The sequence below is a fragment of the Garra rufa genome, chromosome 23, assembly GCF_049309525.1.
Source record: "Garra rufa chromosome 23, GarRuf1.0, whole genome shotgun sequence".
Taxonomy (NCBI): Eukaryota; Metazoa; Chordata; class Actinopteri; order Cypriniformes; family Cyprinidae; genus Garra; species Garra rufa.
In genome coordinates, this window is record NC_133383.1 from 37,445,913 (window position 1) to 37,467,204 (window position 21,292).

The 21,292-nt window shown below is 34.3% G+C and overlaps 1 protein-coding gene across 1 annotated transcript in view; it reads left to right on the forward strand.

Annotated features, from left to right (window-relative positions):
* Positions 1–21,292, forward strand: part of sardh (sarcosine dehydrogenase) — an 89,446-nt gene that overhangs the window by 3,993 nt on the left and 64,161 nt on the right. Inside the window, exons 3-8 of the mRNA XM_073829308.1 lie at positions 329–507; positions 622–801; positions 3,060–3,183; positions 4,909–5,009; positions 9,111–9,215; positions 16,000–16,129. Of these exons, the coding sequence (XP_073685409.1) occupies positions 329–507; positions 622–801; positions 3,060–3,183; positions 4,909–5,009; positions 9,111–9,215; positions 16,000–16,129 (819 nt within the window). The remainder of the gene's footprint in view (positions 1–328; positions 508–621; positions 802–3,059; positions 3,184–4,908; positions 5,010–9,110; positions 9,216–15,999; positions 16,130–21,292) is intronic.

Below are 21,292 nucleotides of genomic sequence, written 5' to 3' on the forward strand. Positions count from 1 at the left end.
CAAAAGTGTATTACTATTCATCCATGACATTTAATATTTTGGCTTACATCACTATACATTTTTATCTTTATTCAGAAAAAATTCAGGTTGATTTGACAGAATGACCCCAATGTAGAAAATGTAATTTATGTTGCAAAGCAGATTTAATTCCTCACTTGTACAGACTAGTTCAAGAATTTACTCCATGAATAGACTTCTAAAGCTGGTTGTATAATAGCTAATGCTAAAACCTTGGGTGTAGCAGTCTGTCAAATACAAATGAGATGCAGCTCGACTTTTGAATATTGTTTCTGTGTTTGAATAGTACAATCTTTTTACCTTTTCTCAGGACTTTTGTGGCAGTTAAGACCTAGTGATACCGAGGTGGAGCTGTTGGCTCATACTCGCAACGTGATCAGCTCAGAGTTGGAGGAGGAGACTGGCCTCGAGACGGGCTGGATCCAAAATGGAGGCCTGTTTATTGCTTCCAACAAGCAGCGACTGGACGAGTACAAGCGTCTCATGTCGGTATGACACAAATCGTAAACCACACATCTTGCCAAGATGGGACTGCACAGTCAAATTGCAAAAACATCTGAAGAAAATCTGATAAGTAAAATACTCATAGATTTTGCATTTCAGCTGGGTAAAGCTTACGGCATTGAGTCATACGTCCTGTCGCCAGCTGAGACCAAGGACCTCTATCCCCTCATGAATGTGAAAGATCTTTATGGCACGCTATATGTGCCTAAAGACGGCACCATGGACCCAGCGGGTACCTGCACCACCCTCTCCAGAGCAGCCACCGCACGCGGTGCCACGGTACATCTCCATACCCTTTAACTGACCATTTAAAAGTGTATTTTCCTATATATGTGACTAATAAATAATAAACTTTCCAATGATGTGTAGTTTGTTAGGATAGGACAATAATTGGTTGAGTTACAACTATTTGAAAATTTGAAATCTAAATACTGAGAAAATCACCAAAAAGTTGTCCAAATGAAGTTCTTGGCAATGCATATTACTAATCAAAAATGAAGTGTCAATTTATATATATATATATATATATATTAGGGGTGGGCATAGATTAATTTTTTTAATCTAGATTAATCTAGATTAAATCTTGGAATTAATCTAGATTAATCTAGATTAAAATGGCTAATTTGAATTCTGCTGAAGGCATTCAGAATATGTGTGCTACCCAAATAATGACTAAAAGTAAGTCTTTGAGAATGGATCATAAAGCTCATAAAGCTGTTCTATGATAATTTGTTGATGAAAATAAATTATGTTCAATTAGATGTACTTGTGTTTACTAACTAACTAACAATGAAATTATTTTTTCTACCTATTAGATTGTGTTTTTTTTAACGTCAACACCTACCCAGCCCATTACATGTTACACCGTACTTTTATTTTGACAGGTTGCCGTGAAGTTTCTGTGTCATACAGTATGATATGATGCTAGTTTTCTCAAGTGAAACGGTAAAAGTGACACTCACAGCAGTTTGGGAGATTAAGTTTATCTGTTCATGTGAGATTTAAAAAAAAAGCCAAAAATTACCGGGAGCGTCACGTGTGTTTCAGTATGAGTGTAGTAAAAGCTCGTCTCCGCCATGCACACATACAGCTAGGCAAACGGAACATTTCAGATTCATATTAAAACGGTCTTTTTGCATTTCATTTTTCACATACACTAGTCCATATCGCGATTTGAATTAAGTGACTGACCAACATTAGATTTATGAATCCAAAAAACGACGAATTTACGTGGCATTTCGCGCTATAGTAGATTCGGTTTTCATGAATGGAGGACGACGCGATCCTGTCTGTGTTTTGGCGGAGGAGACTTAAACGCGTGACCATATTCGGTATACATTAGCGTTAAACTATCAAGGTGAAAGTCATCATAGCTTGCGTAGTTTAGACCCAGCTCCCAACCCAAATATGAGAATAGATTAACGGCGATATTTTTTTTATCGCAAGAGTTTCGCGTTAACGCAGCACGTTAACGCCGATAACGGCCCACCACTAATATATATATATATATATATATATATATATATATATATATATATATATATATTTACAAATAATGTACTTACCCCCTTGTCATCCAAGATGTCCATGTCTTTATTTCTTCAGTCTATATAATGGACTTCTATGGTGCCCCCAAGTTTGAACTTCCAAAATGTAGTTTAAATGCAACTTCAAAGGGGTTTAAACAATCCCAGCTGAGGAAAAAGGGTCTTATCTAGCAAAATTATCAGTAATTTTCTAAAAGCAATTTACAATTTATAGACTTTTTAACCTCAAATCTCGTCTTGTCCCAGTTTCATATCCAGTTAAGGTATGAAAGCACCCATCTCATTTTCTCCTCGAACATCAAAAGTGCATTTGACCGTCTATGTTCACTTTGTAAACACTTGGTCGATACTTTTGCAGCAATGTTCAGCGATTTTGACGTTGGAGGAGAAAATGAGATGGGAGTTTTTCGACATACCCTAACTGTATTGATACGAAAAACAGTTCACGCAGAGAGTTTGACGTTAAAAAGTATACATTGAACATTTTTTTTGGAAAATAACCGATCATTTTGCTAGATAAGACCCTTCTTCCTCGGCTGGGATCATTTAGAGCCCTTTGAAGCTGCATTTAAACTGCATTTTGGACGTTCAAACCCGGTGGCACCATAGAAGTCCATTATATGGAGACAAATCCAGATACGTTTTCCTCAACAAAAAAAAATTCTTTACGACTGAAGAAAGACAGACATGAACATCTTGGATGACAAGGGGGTGAGTACATTATCTATACATTTTTGGTCTGGAAGTCAACTACTCTTTTAATATTCCAGTGATATTTGGCATAAAAGAAAAAAATATAATTTTGACCCATACAATGTATTTTTGGCTATTGCTATAAATAAACCTGTGCTGCTTAAGACTGGTTTTGTGGCCCAGGGTCACATATAAGCAATTTGAAGCTGGGTGAATTACTGTTTTGTAAGCCAGAGGTCTGGTTTAAGTTATGACTGAATGTATGAACCATATTGATAGATTTATTATTGATTACAGGTGATCGAGAACTGTCCAGTGACTGGTATCCAGGTCAAGGTTGATGATTTGGGCGTTAAGAGAGTGAAAGCTGTAGAAACTGCTCATGGGACCATCCAGACACCATGTGTGGTGAATTGTGCAGGTCAGAATGATACAGACTCCAGCAGAGGGCAGTCTTTGATAGTGAAATGTCGTTTAACACATGCTGCTGTAAAACCTGACTTCCTCAAAATATTAGTCACTTCTTATTTCATTAAACGATCCATTCATGAAGCTGATTTTTTTAATTCTATTTGTCTGAATTACCATAAAACTTTACACACTGTTGACCATAGACGGAGAAATGTCATCTAAACACTTTTGATGAATGGATATGCTATTTTTAATAATTGTTTTATTTGAATATCAACATTTGTGAGGTTTAATCAGTCGAAACTGTTTTGAAGCAAATTGATCTTATTTCCTGTTATTTACACTGCCTGTCAAAAGTTTTTGAACAGTAAGATTTTTAATGTTTTTTTTAAGTAGTCTTTTCTGCTCTCCAAGCATGCCTTTATTTGACCCAAAGTACAGCAAAAACAATACAATTTTGAAATATTTTAACTATTTTAAATAACAGATTTCTATTTTAAAATGTAATTTATTCCTGTGATTTCAAAGCTGAAATTTTAGTATCATTACTCCAGTCACATTATCCTTCAGAAGTTATTCTAATATTCTGATATGCTGCTCAAACAAACATTTATTATTATTATTATTATTATTATTATTATTATTATTATAACAGCAGAGTAGATTTTTTTTCAGGTTACTTTGATGGATAGAAAGTTCAGAAAAACAGCATTTATCTACAAATAGAATTCTTTTGTAACATTATAAATGTCTTCATCATCACTTTTGATCAAAGCATCTTTGCTAAATAAAAGCTTTTATTTTCAGATAAATGCTGATCTTTCTATTCATCAAAGAATCCAAGAATTTAAATAGCAAAAATATTTCACAGTGTTACTGCTTTTGCGGTATTTTGGATTAAATAAATGTAGGCTTGGTGAGCAGAAGAGAATTCTTTAAAAAACATTAAAAATCTTACTGTTCAAAAGCTTTTGACTGGTAGTGTATATTTTATATTTGTTAAGGAGAAATCTGTGCATTGTTTTTAGATTCATGGAGTAAAAATTATAGTTTTTATTTTTATAGTTTTTATTTTATTTAGAATTGGAACAAAAGGCCCCAAGTGGCATGTTGTTACTATATATATATATATATATATATATATATATATATATATATATATTTTTTTTTTTTTTTTTAATGTAATACTTAATGTAGTTAATGTGGTTATTATTTAATATTTCCTTTCATTAGATGTGCATTTCAAGCGTCTTTGCTTTTTATTAAATGAATCATTCACTTTGTATTAATAGTGTTGCTATTGACATATCTGTAATTAAAATATGTGCAATTAAATATGTAAATATTCATATGCCTGTATATAAATTATAGTAATTTAACTTTTATCTCATTTACTGTGATTTTACTTTGCCTGCTATCACTTACTCAGAGTAATTTAACTAAATTGTCAAATTAAAATTTTAAATAGAATAGTTGATTTAGTATTTTATACTAAATGACCCTTTAAAACATTTAGAAATATTAATAAGAATTATAAAATGTCATTTATACATTCTGTAAAAGTTTAATCGGTTAGTGAGTAACTTTCCTGTTATTTTAATATATATATTTTTAATTTAGATTAGTTATTATTTTACTTAAATATTTAAAAAATGGATTTTAAAATCAAATCACATGAAGTGTCTGCTACTATATAATACAGTAAAATCCTGTTCTTCTTGTGTGTGTTTTTCAGGTGTTTGGGCCACTAAGCTGGGTAAAATGGCAGGCGTCAATGTTCCTTTGATTGCCATGCACCATGCTTATGTCGTCACAGAAAGAATTGAGGGAATTCAGGTGAGTTTTAAATGTCTTTGTCCAGTTCAGCATAGTATAGATCCTTAAAATTCAAGGCACAGGACACAGCAGACACACTCAAATTCTCATCATTAAGTGGAGAAATGCACATTTTGCAAAACAGTGAGGCGGTAATTTGCATGATTTATTCATACCATGGTGCATGCAGGGAAACAGAGTCCAGCATCCATTACTGATTGATATTAATGATTACACAAGCAATATTTTGTTCAAAACCCATGTTTTATTCTTTAAGCACCTGTAGTCCAGTAGCACGGATCCATATTTAAGTGTAGTACTTCGCTTTATTTTTTTGAGCAAACATGCATCCTCTGTTTTAATTAAATAAATTTTGGACAAAAATATCTTACTTAGTTTGTTTTATTAACTCAAAAATGAGTTTTCCAAAAAAAATAGACAAAGAAGCTGGCATTCTATTAAAAACAAACAAATAATTAATTAAGCTTGTTGTAATGTATATTGTGGCCTCTCATTTCAAGCCACTTGCCCCCATCTAACTTGTGCTTTAATAAGTGTATTTGTGTCTTTACAGTGTTTATAGAACATGATGGAATTTTTGCTAATTTAAATCTGTTACCTAGGAAACCCATTAATTATGCTTTGTTAAATGTGTTACCAAGGAGAATGACATGTGACAGACAAGCATCAGCTAGAATGGTGTGAAAATTATAAATAGATCAGTAATGTTTCACACCACATTACTTATTCCCAGCAGTTTGTGCTGCCACTGATATACATTTAAACATATTTACATGCAATAATAACATATCATTATATATTACAAAGAAGTTTTAAACACTGCTGTTTAAAAGTTTGAGATCAGTAAGATTTTTAATGTTTTTAAAACTAGTCTCTAATGCTCATCAAGCCTGCAGTTATTTGATTAAAAAAATTTAAAATTTTATTTACTTCTGTGATGCAAAGCTGAAATTTTAGCATCATTACTCCAGTATTCAGTGTCACATGATCCTTCAGAAATCACTCTAATATGCTGATTAATTATCAATGTTGGAAATAAAAAGTCAACAGCATTTGTGAGTAAAAAATCTCGCAATTCTGTCTTTTTTTTCACAGAATTGTGTGATATAAACTCATAATTGTGAGTAAAAACAAACTCAGAGTTTCTGAGAAATTCAGAATTGCAAGAAAATTCTGACTTTTCTTTCATAATTCTGACTTATTAACACACGATTGTGAGTTAAGTCTAGAACTGTGAGTTTATATCTCAATTCTGAGAAATATAAACTTGCAGTTCTGACTGTCTTCCCTCAGAATTGTGTGATATTAACTTAGTTACAAGTTTTAAAGTCTGTATTGTGTGATATAAACTTGCAATTGTGAGTATAAAACAATATTTGAGAAAGTCAGAATTGCAAGATATAAACTTAAAATTCTTTTAAGACTTTTTTCGTAATTCTGACTTTATAACACGCAATCGTGAGTTAAGTCAGAATACTGAGATATAAACTTGCAATTCTGAGAACATATGAGTCTCCCCCCCCCCCCCTTAGAAGTGCACTTTGTAACTTGCTATTGCGAGTTTATATCTCGATTCTGAGAAAACCGGAATTGCAAGATATAAGTCAGAATTGCAAGATATAAGCTAGCAGTTCTGACTTTTTTCTTAGAATTGTGTGATATAAATTTGGTTATGAGTTTTAAAGTCTGTATTGTGTGAAATAAACTCGAAGTTGTGAGTAAAAAAACTCAGAATTTCTGAGAAAATTTAAATTGCGAGACTTTTTAAATGAACTTAAAATATTTTTTTTTGTAATTCTGACTTTATAACTAACTTTATAAACTCGCAGTTCTGACATTTTTCTCAGAATCGCATGATGTAAACTTTAAACTACAGTTATGAGTTTCAAAGTCTGTAATGTGTGATTAAAAACTCACAATTGTGAGTTTAAAAACGCTTAAAAAAAGTCAGAATTGCGAGATATAACCTCGCAATTGCAAGAAAAAGGTCAGAATTATGAGAATTGTGAGATATAGAGTTAAAATTCTGACATTTTTTTCTGATTTTATAACATGCAACTGTGAGTTAAGTCAAGTACTGTGAGACTTGCAATTCTGAGAACATATCAGTCTTATCAGAAGAAAAGTTCTGACTTGTTTTTCTCAGAATTGCATAACTAGTTTATGTCTGTAATGTGTGATATAAACTTGCAGTTGTGAGTAAAAAACTCAGAATATCTGAGCAAGTCAGAATTGTGAGATATAAACTTAAAATTCTGACTTTTTCATAATTTCGACACACAATTGTGAGTTGAGTGAGGATTGTGAAATATAAACTTGCAATTCTGAGAACATATCAGCCTTTTTTCCCCATCAGAACATGACTTTATAACTCGCAATTACAATATCCTTCAATTCTGAGAAAAAAAGTCAGAATTGCGAGATATAAACTCGCAATTGCATGAAAAAAGTTAGAAATATAAGCTACAAACTCAGGATTGTGAGTTTATATCTCGCAATTCGGACTTTTCTTGCATTTTTTTCCCAGAATTATGAGATATAAACTCGCAATTGTGAGTTATAAAGTCCGGTTCTGAGGGGAAAAAGACTGATGTGTTTTCAAAATTGCTAGTTTATAGCTTACAATTCTAAAAAAAAAGTCAGAATTGTGAGATATGAAAGTGGCAATTACCTTTTTTTTTATTCAGTGGTGGGAACAGGCTTCAATAAAAGTATTAATTTCTCTTCAGTTTCTTTCAAAAAAGAGAAGAAAAAATAAGGAAAAAGAAAGAGTACTGACCCCAAACTTTTGAATGGTAGTGTAGATTGTCACAAAAGAGTTTTATTTTCAATAAATGCTGTTCTTTTTGACTGTATTCTTCAAAAAATCCTGAAAAAAATATCAAAGTTTAAAAAAAAAAACCCACTGATTATTGAAAACTAAAATATGTTATTAAAATTGATCCTGTTTGTAGTGAGGCCAGTAACAAATGGCAGAGCAATTAAAACCAAACTATTTAAGATACATTTCCTAGACATCATGGCAACTAATATTCATTGATTTAAGTTCAAATGCTGTTTTAATTGGTCATCTCAGGTGCCGGAATCACAGTAAAGCTGTACACTGCCAGTAAACCATGCTAGATTGTAGTCGTCTGCACCATTTTCTTTAACCTAGCACTAAAAAAACCAACCAAAATTCTGTCACTGCATTCACACTGTTCTCTATAATTCCTTTAGTGCATTGGTCATCAACAGTAGACACACTTCATTCTCACTGGATTCTTCCTGCTGTGTTGTGTCTGTCCCACTTCCACTTTCGTTCATTTTGCTATTGGGGTGTTTTTGAGACCTATGGGGGCGTCTTGCTCTCTTCAAGTTATACTGTGGTGGGAAAACACAACAGCAGCCATGGCATAAGCACTTAACTTGCAGCCTCTCTGTGGATTATGCAACACTGTGTTTTTTGTGTGTGTGTGAGCTTGTAGTTTGATGCATGGTTGATGACAGCCGTGTTACTCCTCACAGAGAGTCCAGCTAGTCATCACTGAGACTGAAGAGATGAAGTCTTCGTCATCCACATGATGTGCTAGTGAAGCTGATTGACTTTTTTGCTCCTGAAGGCTGTAAAACTGAGAAATAAATAGTGTACAAGTGTTTTTAACATTGATAAGACAGGTTTATTGAATATGAAATCAGCACATTAGAATGATTTCTGAAGGATCATGTGACACTGAAGACTGGATTAATGATGCTGAAAATTCAGCTTTGATCACAGGAATAAAGTATGTTCTAAAATATATTCACATAGGAAATAGTTCATTTAAATTGAAATAATATTTCACAATATTACTGATTTTTGATTAAATAAATGCAACCTTGATGAGCATAAAGGACATCTTTTAAAAACATTAAAAAGCCTTAATTCTTCCAAGTGTTTGAATGGTAGTGTGTGACTGAACACACGGCTCATATCAGCATGTGGTGAGATGGAGTCATGTTGTTGTGTAAAGCACCATATGGCTGCTACCAAATGCCTTGTCATACATGGACATAATTAGCTAGTTTTGAAATGATGATATTTGAACTTTTTAGATTCTAAAATGTCTTGTTTTTCACTAGAACATGCCTAATGTCAGGGACCATGATGCATCAGTCTACCTCCGTCTCCAGGGTGACGCTCTCTCTGTGGGAGGCTACGAACAGAACCCCATATTCTGGGATGATGTAAGTTGTTCTAGCTGTATTTCCAAATCTGACAGCGAAATAATGTAACTGAGTCCTAAAAGTTGTTATTCCTTACCTGTTTTTGCTGTAGTTATGTCATATTTTTTAGTTCCACAACCTATATTTCAGTTCACATGATTCGATGAGCTTTCATGTGTGCATTAGGTGTCTAACTGAGGTTTCGTCAAAGTATTTTTCTCGTTAGTGATTCGTAATGTACAGTTAAAGTCAAAAGTTTACATACACCTTGCAGAATCTGCGAAATGTTGATGATTTTACCAAAATGAGAGGGATCGTACAAAATGCATTTATTTTATTTAGTACTGACCTGAATAAGATGTTTACATATAGTCCACAAGAGAAAATAATAGTTGAATTTATTAAAATGACCCTGTTCAAAAGATTCTTGATACTGTGTTGTTACCTGAATGATTCACAGTTATTTTTTGGTTTTTGTTTAGAGATAGTTGTTCATGAGTCCTTTGTTCGTCCTGAACAGTTAAACTGCCTGCTGTTCTCCAGAAAAAAATTTATGTCCCACAAATTCTTTGGTTTTTCAGCATTTTTGTGTATTTGAACCCTTTCCAACAATGACTGTTTGATTTGAGATCCAACTTTTTCACACTGAGGACAACTGAGGGACTCATATGCAGCTATTACAGAAGGTTCAAACACTCACAAATAATTGTCACAAATGTCACAAATAATTACAAAGAAACAGCAAAGAAATGCATTAAATTAAAAATGAAATTTTGAAGTAGATAGACTGAAATAGTATTTTCTTATAAACAATACTCCAATCTTACTTTTATGTACAACTTTAATTCTGTTTTTAGTATATATGCTGCATATAATTTTTTAAGTGTTTGAAATAGTATGTAGCATTTTCAGTCCAATATAATAAGAAGTCTAAAATGACACTTAATGTAACTGGTATGGGGCTTATAGTACTAATATCAAATTCATTTGTCAAGGAAATGTTGCATACTGTGCACAATATGCTGCAGAAATTGTAAAAGTATTACTGTACAGTAGTGTGATATTTCATAGCGTTTGTGTGTTTGCGAGTGCTTCTGTCTGCAGATATTCCAGTGTAATGTTGTCTGGAGATCAGGTTTTTACCCTGTCGCCTCCCATTTGACCACATTTACACTGCATTTCCTTTTAAGGACAACTGAGGGACTCATATGCAGCTGTTACAGAAGGTTCAAACACTCACTGATGCTCCAGAAGGAAACGCAATGCATTAAGAGCCGGGGGTGAAAAAATTTTGAATTTGGAGATTAGGGTAAATTTAACTTATTTTGTTTTCTGGGAAATATGTAAGTATCTTCTGTAGCTTCTGATGGGCAGTACTAAATAAAAAAAAAATTATATTTAGGCAAAATAAGAAAAATGTACACATTTTCATTCTGTTCAAAAGTTTTCACCCCTGAATCTTAATGCATTGTGTTTCTTTCTGGAGCATCAGTGAGTGTTTGAATCTTCTGTAATAGTTGCATATGAGTCCCTCAGTTGTCCTCAGTGTGAAAAGATGGATCTCAAAATCATACAGTCATTGTTGGAAAGAGTTCAAAATACACAAAATTGCTGAAAACCAAAGAATTTGTGGGACCTGAAGGATTTTTCTGAAGAACAGCGGGCAGTTTAACTGTTCAGGACAAACAAGGGACTCATGAACAACTATCACTAAACAACAACAACAACAACAAAAAAAAACTCTTTTATCCATGTGCTTACTACCTTTCTGGGGCTTGGTACTGTGGTAGGACCCTTGCTGTCTATGCAGGGTCGTAAAGCTCTTGGATTTCATCAAAAATATCGTAATTTGTGTTCTGAAGATGAATGAAGGTCTTACGGGTTTGGAACAACATAAGGGTGAGCAAGTAATGACAGAATTTTCTTTTTTGGGTGAACTATCCCTTTAACACTAAAACGTATGTTTATCTTTTGTACTACAATTACAATTTGATTTTGTTTTAGTGAGCTTTTATTATTTTTAAATATCAGCTCATGGGAAATTCTCTTACTGCTAAGAGCTAAGGCATTATGTTGGTGTTCATGGACGCTCATCAGAAAAATCCTGATGCTTTTGTCTGAGTCTGAAGAATTGGAGTTATATGTCCTGTGCGTGTGTGTGTGTTATGCAGTGCATGACACCTGACACTCTTAATGAACTCCTGTGGTCCGTGTAAATGTGCATGTGTAGGTGTTTTTGTCAGAGTGTCTACAGTATTATTTGAGCCACTCCATTGACTTCTGCTGTAATGTGCTTATGGTTTTATCTTAAATACCATGCCAATGATCTGGAGGTCTGATGGGGTGGGGGGTTGACAGTAAAGGTTTAGATGGTAGCTAAGTTTAGCTAAGCATCTTTAAGCCTATACTGAATATGATGGTCTCTATCGCAGTTACACTCTCGTGTGATGTTGCTGTGCTACATGGTCCCAAAATGTATCGTTTGCATGCATTTGTAAGCATTTCTGTTTAAAAACAACCGATTTTAGTATGTGTCAGAATGGCCGTCTTTGTAAGTATCCTCGTGAACACAGTAATTTAGGTCTTAAGTGAAACTAAACAGCTGAGAAAGAAAATGTGTGTAACAGTATATTGGATCTGGGCAGCTCTTAAAATGACAGCAGTCTAATATTCTGCTGTCTGTCATTCATGTTAATAAAACAACAAAAGAGAGAAATTCTCTCACTGCTCTTGACTAAATCACTTTAATTAGAAGAAATATATATTTAATTTACACAGTGAAGCATGTTCAGTGTTTTTAGGCATTTGATTACTTTCACTTTGATTACAATGTATGCAGCATTTATTATTTATTTGTTCTTATGTGTTTTTTTTCGAGTTCTTGTAATAATTTTCTTATTGTTTAATCGCTGACTATTTTCTTGTTTTCAGTGAGCTTGTGTTTTTTTTGTGACAAGAATTATGAATTTTCTATTCTATCAAAAATCATAAAGACCTAATATAAAGAAAAAATAACAATATTGTGATATATATATATATATATATATATATATATATATATATATATATATTGTTACCATGAAATAAAATTACTGATATCATCCACCCCTAGCCTATACATGTCTTTATTTAGCATATTTTATATGCTATTATAGGTTTTGTTAATAATTTGAATTATATATATACTTATTATTAATGTATTTATTTATTTGTGTGTTATATTATTTTATATATTTATATTTTTGGTTTCATTTGAAAGTTTTAGTAATTTTGTTGTCTTTTTTTTAAGTAATACTTTTTTTTTTAAGATTTATTTAGTTTTAGTTATTTTAGTACTTCAGCGTAAGCTAAATGAAAATGAGGAATGTTGTCTTAGCAAAAAAATTTTCTTTAAATTTAATTTCAGTTAATGGTTATTTTGTTATTTTGAGTAATACATATGAATTTTTATAGTTTTAGATTTAGTAACAATAATAACTACACTAAAAAATTGTGTTGAAACAATTTCCACTCAGAAATTGCTAATAAATGTCACAAATAGTTACAAAGAAACAGCAAAGAAATGTTAAAAAGTTAAAAAGACTGAAATAGTATTTTCTTGTAAACCATGCTCTAATCTTTCTTTTATGTACAACTTTAATTCAGTTTTTTTTAGTGTATGAAATACAGTGTTTGAAATAGTATGTAACATTTTCAGTCTAATAAAATAAGTCAGAAAGGACACTTAATGTAACTGATATAGGGCTTATAGTACTAATATCAAATTCACTTGTCAAGGAAATGTTGCATACTGTGCACAATATGCTGCAGAAATTGTACAAAGTATTACTGTACAGTAGTGTGATATTTCATATGTAGCGTTTGTGTGTTTGCGAGTGCTTCTGTCTGCAGATATTCCAGTGTAATGATGTCTGGAGATCAGGTTTTTACCCCGTCGCCTCCCATTTGACCACATTTACACTGCATTGCCTTTAAATGATCTCCAGCCAGCTCTATTCTGTGTGTAACAAAACTTTCTCATTAAATTCACCCTCAGTCAACTCAGGCTTTCACTAGAGAAAGCAACAGTCATGCAATGAAACAGCGGATCAATATCTTGGGGAAGTGTGAACATTTTGAGAAATGTGCTTGTAGAAACAGCGGCAGCCTGAAACTCTTAATGAGACGTCGTTGTGAAGCCTGGCTGGGTTCTCAGCACATGCAGCCTCTACAGTTTTATTTTTACACTTCGGCCTGCTCCACACCGGCCACATATTCTCTCGATTTTTGCGATCAGCGTTTCATCAGCTGTCAGATTGCTCACACCGTCTGCTGCTTCTTTCCATCCCACGGTTTCGAGTTCATTGACAGTCCCCTGTGGCAGCCAGAGAAGACAGTGACAAGCAGAGGACTTTGCTTAAATAAAATTACAAATTGAAAAGTCTTCATGCTAGAAGCATGCTTGTGCCAAGAAAATGAAGAGCTGTGCAGATGGTGGGAGGAGGTTCAGTCTGGTCTGTAAAATTAACATGAAATCAAAACTGACTGTATAAAAGTTCTTAAAAGATGTTCTGTGCTGTAAAGAATAAAACTGACTTAATCACTATAATAGATATGTAATAGATATATAATTTCACTATAATGGATATATCGTCAGAATTTGCAAGATATAAACTCACATAATATAATGTCGAAATGCGAGCTATAACATCTGAATTGTGATATAACATTGAATTGCGAGATGTAAATCCAAATTGTAAAATATAACATTGAATTGTAAGCTATAACGTCCAAATTGCAAAATGTGAATTCTGAATTGGAAAATCAAAGTATGGGTTGCGAGATGTAACATCTGAATTGAAAGGTATAACATCAAATTGCAAACTATAACATCCAAATTGCAAGCTATAACATCAAACTGTGAGATGTAAAGTCCGAATTGTGACAAATAATGTCCGATTTGTAAGGTAAAAAATTGAATTGCAAAATGTGAAATCTGAATTGTAAGATGAAAGCAAGCTAGAACATTCGAATTGCGAGATATAACATCAAATTGCGAGTTATAATGTCCTAATTGTGAGATAAAACATTGAATTGCGAGCTCTAACGTCCAAATGTGAAATCTGAATTGGAAGATGAAAGTATGAGTCGCGAGATATAACTGAATTGCAAGATATAACAATGAATTACAAATTATAACGTCTGAATTGAGAGATATAACACTGAATTGTGAGCTATAACATCTGAATTGTGATATAACATTGAATTGCGAGATGTAAATCCAAATTGTAAAATATAACATTGAATTGTAAGCTATAACGGCCAAATTGCAAAATGTGAATTCTGAATTGGAAAATGAAAGTATGGGTTGCGAGATGTAACATCTGAATTGAAAGGTATAACATCAAATTGCAAACTATAACATCCAAATTGCAAGCTATAACATCAAACTGTGAGATGTAAAGTTCGAATTGTGGCATATAATGTCCGATTTGTAAGGTAAAACATTGAATTGCAAAATGTGAAATCTGAATTGTAAGATGAAAGCCTGAATTACAAGCTAGAACATCCGAATTGCGAGATATAACATCGAATTGCGAGTTATAATGTCCTAATTGTGAGATAAAACATTGAATTGCGAGCTCTAACGTCCAAATGTGAAATCTGAATTGGAAGATGAAAGTATGAGTCGCAAGATATAACTGAATTGCAAGATATAACAATGAATTACGAGTTATAACGTCTGAATTGTGCGCTATAACGTCTGAATTGACAGATATAACATCAAACTGTAAGATGTAAAGTCTGAATTGCAAGATATAACATTGAATTGCGAGCTATAACATCTGAATTGCGAGCTATAACATCTGAATTGAGAGCTATAACATCAAACTGTAAGATGTAAAGTCTGAATTGTAAGATATAACATCCGAATTGTAAGATAAAACATTGGATTGCAAAATGTGAAATCCAAATTGTAAGATGAAAGTCTCAATTGCGAGTTACAACTTCCGAATTGTGAGCTATAACAATGAATTGTGAGCTATAACATCCCAATTGCTAGCTATAATATCAAATTCTAATATAATATTGTGAAATATAACATCGAATTGCAAGCTATAACGTCTGAATTGGGAGCTTTAACGTCTGAATTAAGACATGTAACATCAAATTGCAAACTATAACGTCCGAATTGTGAGCTATAACGTCCAAATTGCAAGATATAACATCTGAATTGCAAAATGTGAAATTCGAATTAAAAGATGAACATATGAATCGCGAGATGTGAAGTCTAAATTGCGAGATATAACAACGAATTGTGAGCTATGACACCCAAATTGCGAGATGAAGTGTGAAATCCGAATTGTAAGGTGAAAGTCTGAATAGCAAGCTATAACTTCTGAATTGTGAGCCAAAATATTGAATTGAGAGCTATAACATATGAATTGCTAGAATTGAATTGGACTGTGATTGAAAAAGTAGTTTTTATCTTGTAGTAGAAACAGTCTTCCAAAATTGCTTCTAAAACTCCAAATGCACAGATTCTCCTTGTACATTAGAAATAAGCAAAGGGTGGTCTGGTCAGATAATGGCTAGTTGTTATGGATTGATCAGTGGTGTTTTTTAGGGCAGGGTTTAGTAAAGGGTCAACTGGACACCAGCAGTTTAACATGATTGGTGTTACATATTATGTCAGTGAAATGTTATCATTCTGTAAAACCTTCCTGAATCATAGATGTAGTGCTGGTTTTATGGCAAATCTGACCAGGTCACTCCATTATTGCGTATGACTATAAAATTGTCTATTTGTTCTGTGATCCTGCAGGTGTCTGATAAGTTTGCCTTCAGCTTGTTTGATCTGGACTGGGACGTGTTCATGCAGCACATCGATGGTGCCGTGAACAGAGTACCTGCTCTGGAACAAACTGGAATCAAATCTACTGTCTGTGGTCCAGGTACGTGAACACATACACACAGACAACATTTTTCACACAGATTCTTTGTGAATCACTTAAAAGAACCAGCTCATTTGAATCATCTGTTCAGGAACCTAACTAAATTTGTTACACTGTGTTTTTTTAATCACTAAGGAAAAACGGTTCATATGAGTGATTTGTTCAAGAAATGGACTACATTTTTCATGCTGTAAGTTTTTGAATCACTAAAAAGAACCGGTTCATAAGAGCAATTTTTTTTAGCCTGGAAAAAATCCAGACCCTAATCTATTAAGATTATGGGTCTGGGATCGAACAATGAAAACTGCCTAACTCGAGGGGCGGCTCCAAGCATGCATTTGAAACTCTAACTGCACGCAATTGGATAACGCCACGACCAATCACAACAATACACGCTTAGCTACCAGCAGAGCTAAATGATGTTTCATTAAAGTTCGGGAGAAGCGCGTCAGATACTTAGCGTAAACATCACAAGAGGAGCCCACTCAAGTCAATCAGCGCCATATGTTTAAATACAGCTGACTCGCCTCAATTCACTCGATGGTTTATCAGTAACCCTCCACCACCCCATCTCCTCACTCCGAGTTCTCGCTACTCCTATTGGGGGGTAACGTACTCTGGGTTCGGGCCACTCCCGAGCTCGGAGCCCTTCACCGGACAGCACGCCAAACATGCACTACTATTCTCCGGCTAATTATAGCGTGAACTTGTGAACTGATGGATTAAACTCTTGCCGTATCCAGTCGGCAAAACAGCATAAACATCCTTCTTGCAAAGGAACGATTCAAGTTTTTCGGTTTTCTGTTCCTCTTTTATATGAAAAGCCAAGTCTAACTCGTTCATTGTAGCGGTCAAAGCCGTTTCAAACAGCTGGTGTTCATCTAGATTACTACATGATTCGGACGTCGCAGCGCTGTCGTCATCAGCTTAGCTCGCCTCTGGCCCGCCTACATCAGATACACCGATTTGATTGGTTCCCACAACTGCTTACGTAATGCAGTAACCTGCATCATTGCTCGATGCCAGAGTGTCTTGCAGAGACAATTCAAATTGTGCTCTCACGAGACCTCTGGATTTCCAGGGTATAATTTTTTGGGGATCAGACTACATATTTCAGACTGTTGCTTTCTGAATCGTTGTTCAGGAGCCTAACTAAATTATTTACACTGTGTTTTTGAATCACTAAGAAAAATTCATGGGAATTTTCATAGGAGTCATTTGTTCAAGAAATGGACTACATTTTTCATCCTGTATGTTTTTGAATCACTAAAAAGAACTGGTTCATAGAAGTCATTAGTTCAGGAACCTAACTACATTTTTTACACAGTTTCTTTATGAAATACTGAAATGAACTGGCCCATAGGAGTAATTTGTTCAGGAATCAGACTACATTTTATTACGCTGTTTCTTTCTGAATCACTAAAAAGAACCGGCTCATATGAATCATTTGTTTGAGAATCAGACTACAAGTTAACGACCATACGATTGTTTATAAAACTTCATATTGCTGTTGCAGATGAAATATAACACAGATAATATTAAATATTTTTTTTTACTAGGTTTAATGTTGATTATTAGTAGCTTAAACCCCTTTTTCTAAACATCTCTACCTAACCACCGGTCATGCACATCCGCCATGCTTGTAGTTTTTTAACATGTTTTATTCATGTTTGTAGTTCTGGACCAAATCCTTTGCCAAAGCACAATGGATTGTGGGCAATATTAGCCTTTAGAGTGTGCACAGATTCGCACTTCAAAAATCGCCCTGAAGTAGTAGACCATCTAGGGACTTTTGGCATACTTTTTTCAGCATTCTATGCTTTGGGACACACTTGTAATTGTAATTTCACATACTATTTTAGCATGGATAGTATAAACATTGGGACGCAGGGACTGTTTCTTTCTGAATCATTAAAAAGAACTGGCTTAGGAGTCATTTGTTCTGTAAATAAACTACATTTTTCATGCTGTGTTTTTTTTTAATCACTAAAAAGAAATGTTTAATAGGAGTAATTTGTTTCGGGAATCAAACTATATTTTTCATGCTGTATGTTTTTGAATTACTAAAAAGAACTGGTTTGTAGGAGTTATTTTTGGGCAATCAAACTACATTTTTCAGACTTTTTCTTTCTGAATTACTGAAAAGAAATGGCTCATAAGAGTCATTTATTCAGGAAATGCACTAAATTTTTGAATCACTAAAATAAAACGGTCCATAGAAAAAAAATTGTTTTGGGAATTGAACTACAAATTTTAAGCTGTATGTTTTTGAATCTCTAAGAAGAATCGCTCATAAGAGTCATTTGTTCGAGAATTAAACTACATTTTTCATAAGGTTTCTTTCTAAATCGCTAAAAAGAACCGACCCATAGGAGTCATTTGTTCAGGAAACGACATTTTGCATGCTGTATGTTTTTGAATTAATAAAAATAACTGGTTCATAATCTGCTTCTTTCACGTTGTGTTTTGAATCACTAGAAAGAAACATTTCATTGGGGTCATTTGTTTAGGAATCAAACTATATTTTTTGCACTGTATGTTTACACATTACATTAAAATCATTCATTTAGAAATCAAACTTTACTAGTCACGTTTTAAAAAACGAAAAGGCTCATAAGAGTCATTTGTTTCTTTTCACATGCACAGATATTTTGTTAAGAGTACATGTGATGCAGAAAACAATAATTTTTATTACAGTGCAAAGTTTAATGTATTTCTATAGTCATAGTATTTTCATCAGCTCATCACACATACTCTATGACCATAAGTTTGATCTCATTGTGCTCTGCCATTCCAACTTACCAGATGATTGGCTAACTAGACTGCCAGTCATATGAATCTGTGCTCTGATTGGCTGATTTGTCAGAGTTCCGGCTCTCCCCAGAGATTCAGTCAACCTTTACTGGCTGTAATAAAAGATGACAGGTGTGAAATGCCGCTAACACACTGTAGTGGCTGTCGGTCACTTGCAGACGGGTTTCGGGTCAGTGGATAAGCGCTCCTCAAATCATTTTAAGAGAGTGCTAGCAAAGACTCCATTCAACCACTCGTCAGCTCTTAAAAACGAGATGTCGAGTCTGTGTATAATTCAGCTCTGCTATCAATGGAGTTTGCATGAATCCCATTTAACACTTAATAATTATACCTTTTGGTGTGACAGCAGTGTCCCACTGGCCGTTAACTGCATCTACTTTAGTCAAGAACTACACTTGAAAATCACCATTACTTGATTTTAAGACTTGATTTTAAGCAGTAGAGTTTCACATGAATTTAGAATAAATGTAGAGGTGTGTTTGCTGCTTACACTCACACTGTGTCTCGTTGGCCTGCCGTGACCAGAGTTCTTGATTCACTAAACATTGAGAAAGTGATGGCTCAGTTACCTGCGACACCATTACAGTGAGGGGAAAAATTATTTGGTCCCCTGCTGATTTTGTACATTTGCCCATCTGACAAAGAAATGATCAGTCTATAATTTTAATGGTAGGTTTGTTTGAACAGTGAGAGACAGAATAACAACAAAAAAAATCTAGAAAAATGCATTTAAAAAAAAGTTATAAATTGATTTGCATTTTAATGAGTGAAATAAGTATTTGGCCCCTTCGCAAAACATGACCTAGTACTTGGTGGCAAAACCCTTGGTGGCAAAACCCTTGTTGGCGATCACAGAGTTCACACGTTTCTTGTAGTTGGCCACCAGGTTTGTACACAACTCAGGAGGGATTCTGTCCCACTACTCTTTGCAGATCCTCTCCAAGTCATTTTCACATTCACGTTTGGCAACTCAAACCTTCAGCTCCCTCCACAGATTTTGTATGGGATTAAGGTCTAGAGACTGGCCACTCCAGGACCTTAATGTGCTTCTTCTTAAGCCACTTCTTTGGCTTGGCTGTGTGTTTTGGGTCATTGTCATGCTGGAATACCCATCCATGACCCATTTTCAGTGCCCTGCCTGAGGGAAGGAGGTTCTCAACCAAGATTTGATGATACATGGCCCCGTCCATCGTCTCTTTCCCTTAGCAGAAACCCTTGGTGTTCTTGGGCATTCCCTCTCCACTAAACATGGCGAGTTAAGTTGATTCCAGAAAGCTCAGTTTTGTTCTCATGTGACCACAACACTTTCACCTAGATGTTCACTGGCAAACTTCAGACGGGCCTGTACATGTGCTTTTGCTGCAGGATTTTAGTCTTTCACTGCAGTAGTGTGTTATCAATTGTTTTCTTGGGGACTATGGTCCAAGCTGCCTCGTGAGCTGATTCCTCACCGTTCTCATGATCATTGAAACTCCACAAGGTGAGATCTTGCATGGAGCCCCAGACCGAGGGAGATTGATAGTTATTTTGTGCTTCTTCCATTTGCGAATAATCGCACTAACTGTTGTCTCCTTCTCACCAAGCTGCCTGGCGATGGTCTAGTAGCCCCTTCCAGCCTTGTGTAGGTCTACAATATTGTCCCTGACATCCTTGAACAGCTCTTTGGTCTTGGCCATGGTGGAGAGTTTGGAATCTGATTGATTGATTGCTTCTGTGGACAGGAGTTTTATACCGGTAACAAGCTGAGATTAGGAGCACTCCCTTTAAGAAAGTGTCTCCTAATCTCAGTTTGTTACCTGTATAAAAGACACCGGGAAAGCCATAAATCTTGCTGATGGTGGGGATCAAATACTTATTTCACTCATTAAAATGTAAATCAATTCATAACTTTTTTATATGCGTTTTCTGGATTTTTTGTTGTTATCCGTTCTCTCACTGTTAAAATAAACCTACTATTAAAATTGTAGACTTATCATTTCTTTGTCAGTGTGCAAACATACAAAAGCATACAGCAAGGGATCAAATAATTTTTTTCTCACTGTATGTGGATGCACATTAAATGGTATCAACAGAATTGCTGTATAATGTGATTACTGGTATCCTTTGAGATTCGGTCTGGATGTTATACAGATCTTTTATTCATTGAAGCATAAGTTACTCTTTTTATCATTCTCAAGTCATGCTCAAATTATATACACAGTGGTGTGAAAAAGTGTTGGCCCCCATCCTGATTTTTTATTTTTTTTGCATGTTTGTCACACTTTAATGTTTCAATGTTTCAGATCATCAAACAAATTTAATATTAATCAAAGATAACACAAGTAAACACAACATGCAGTTTTTGAATGA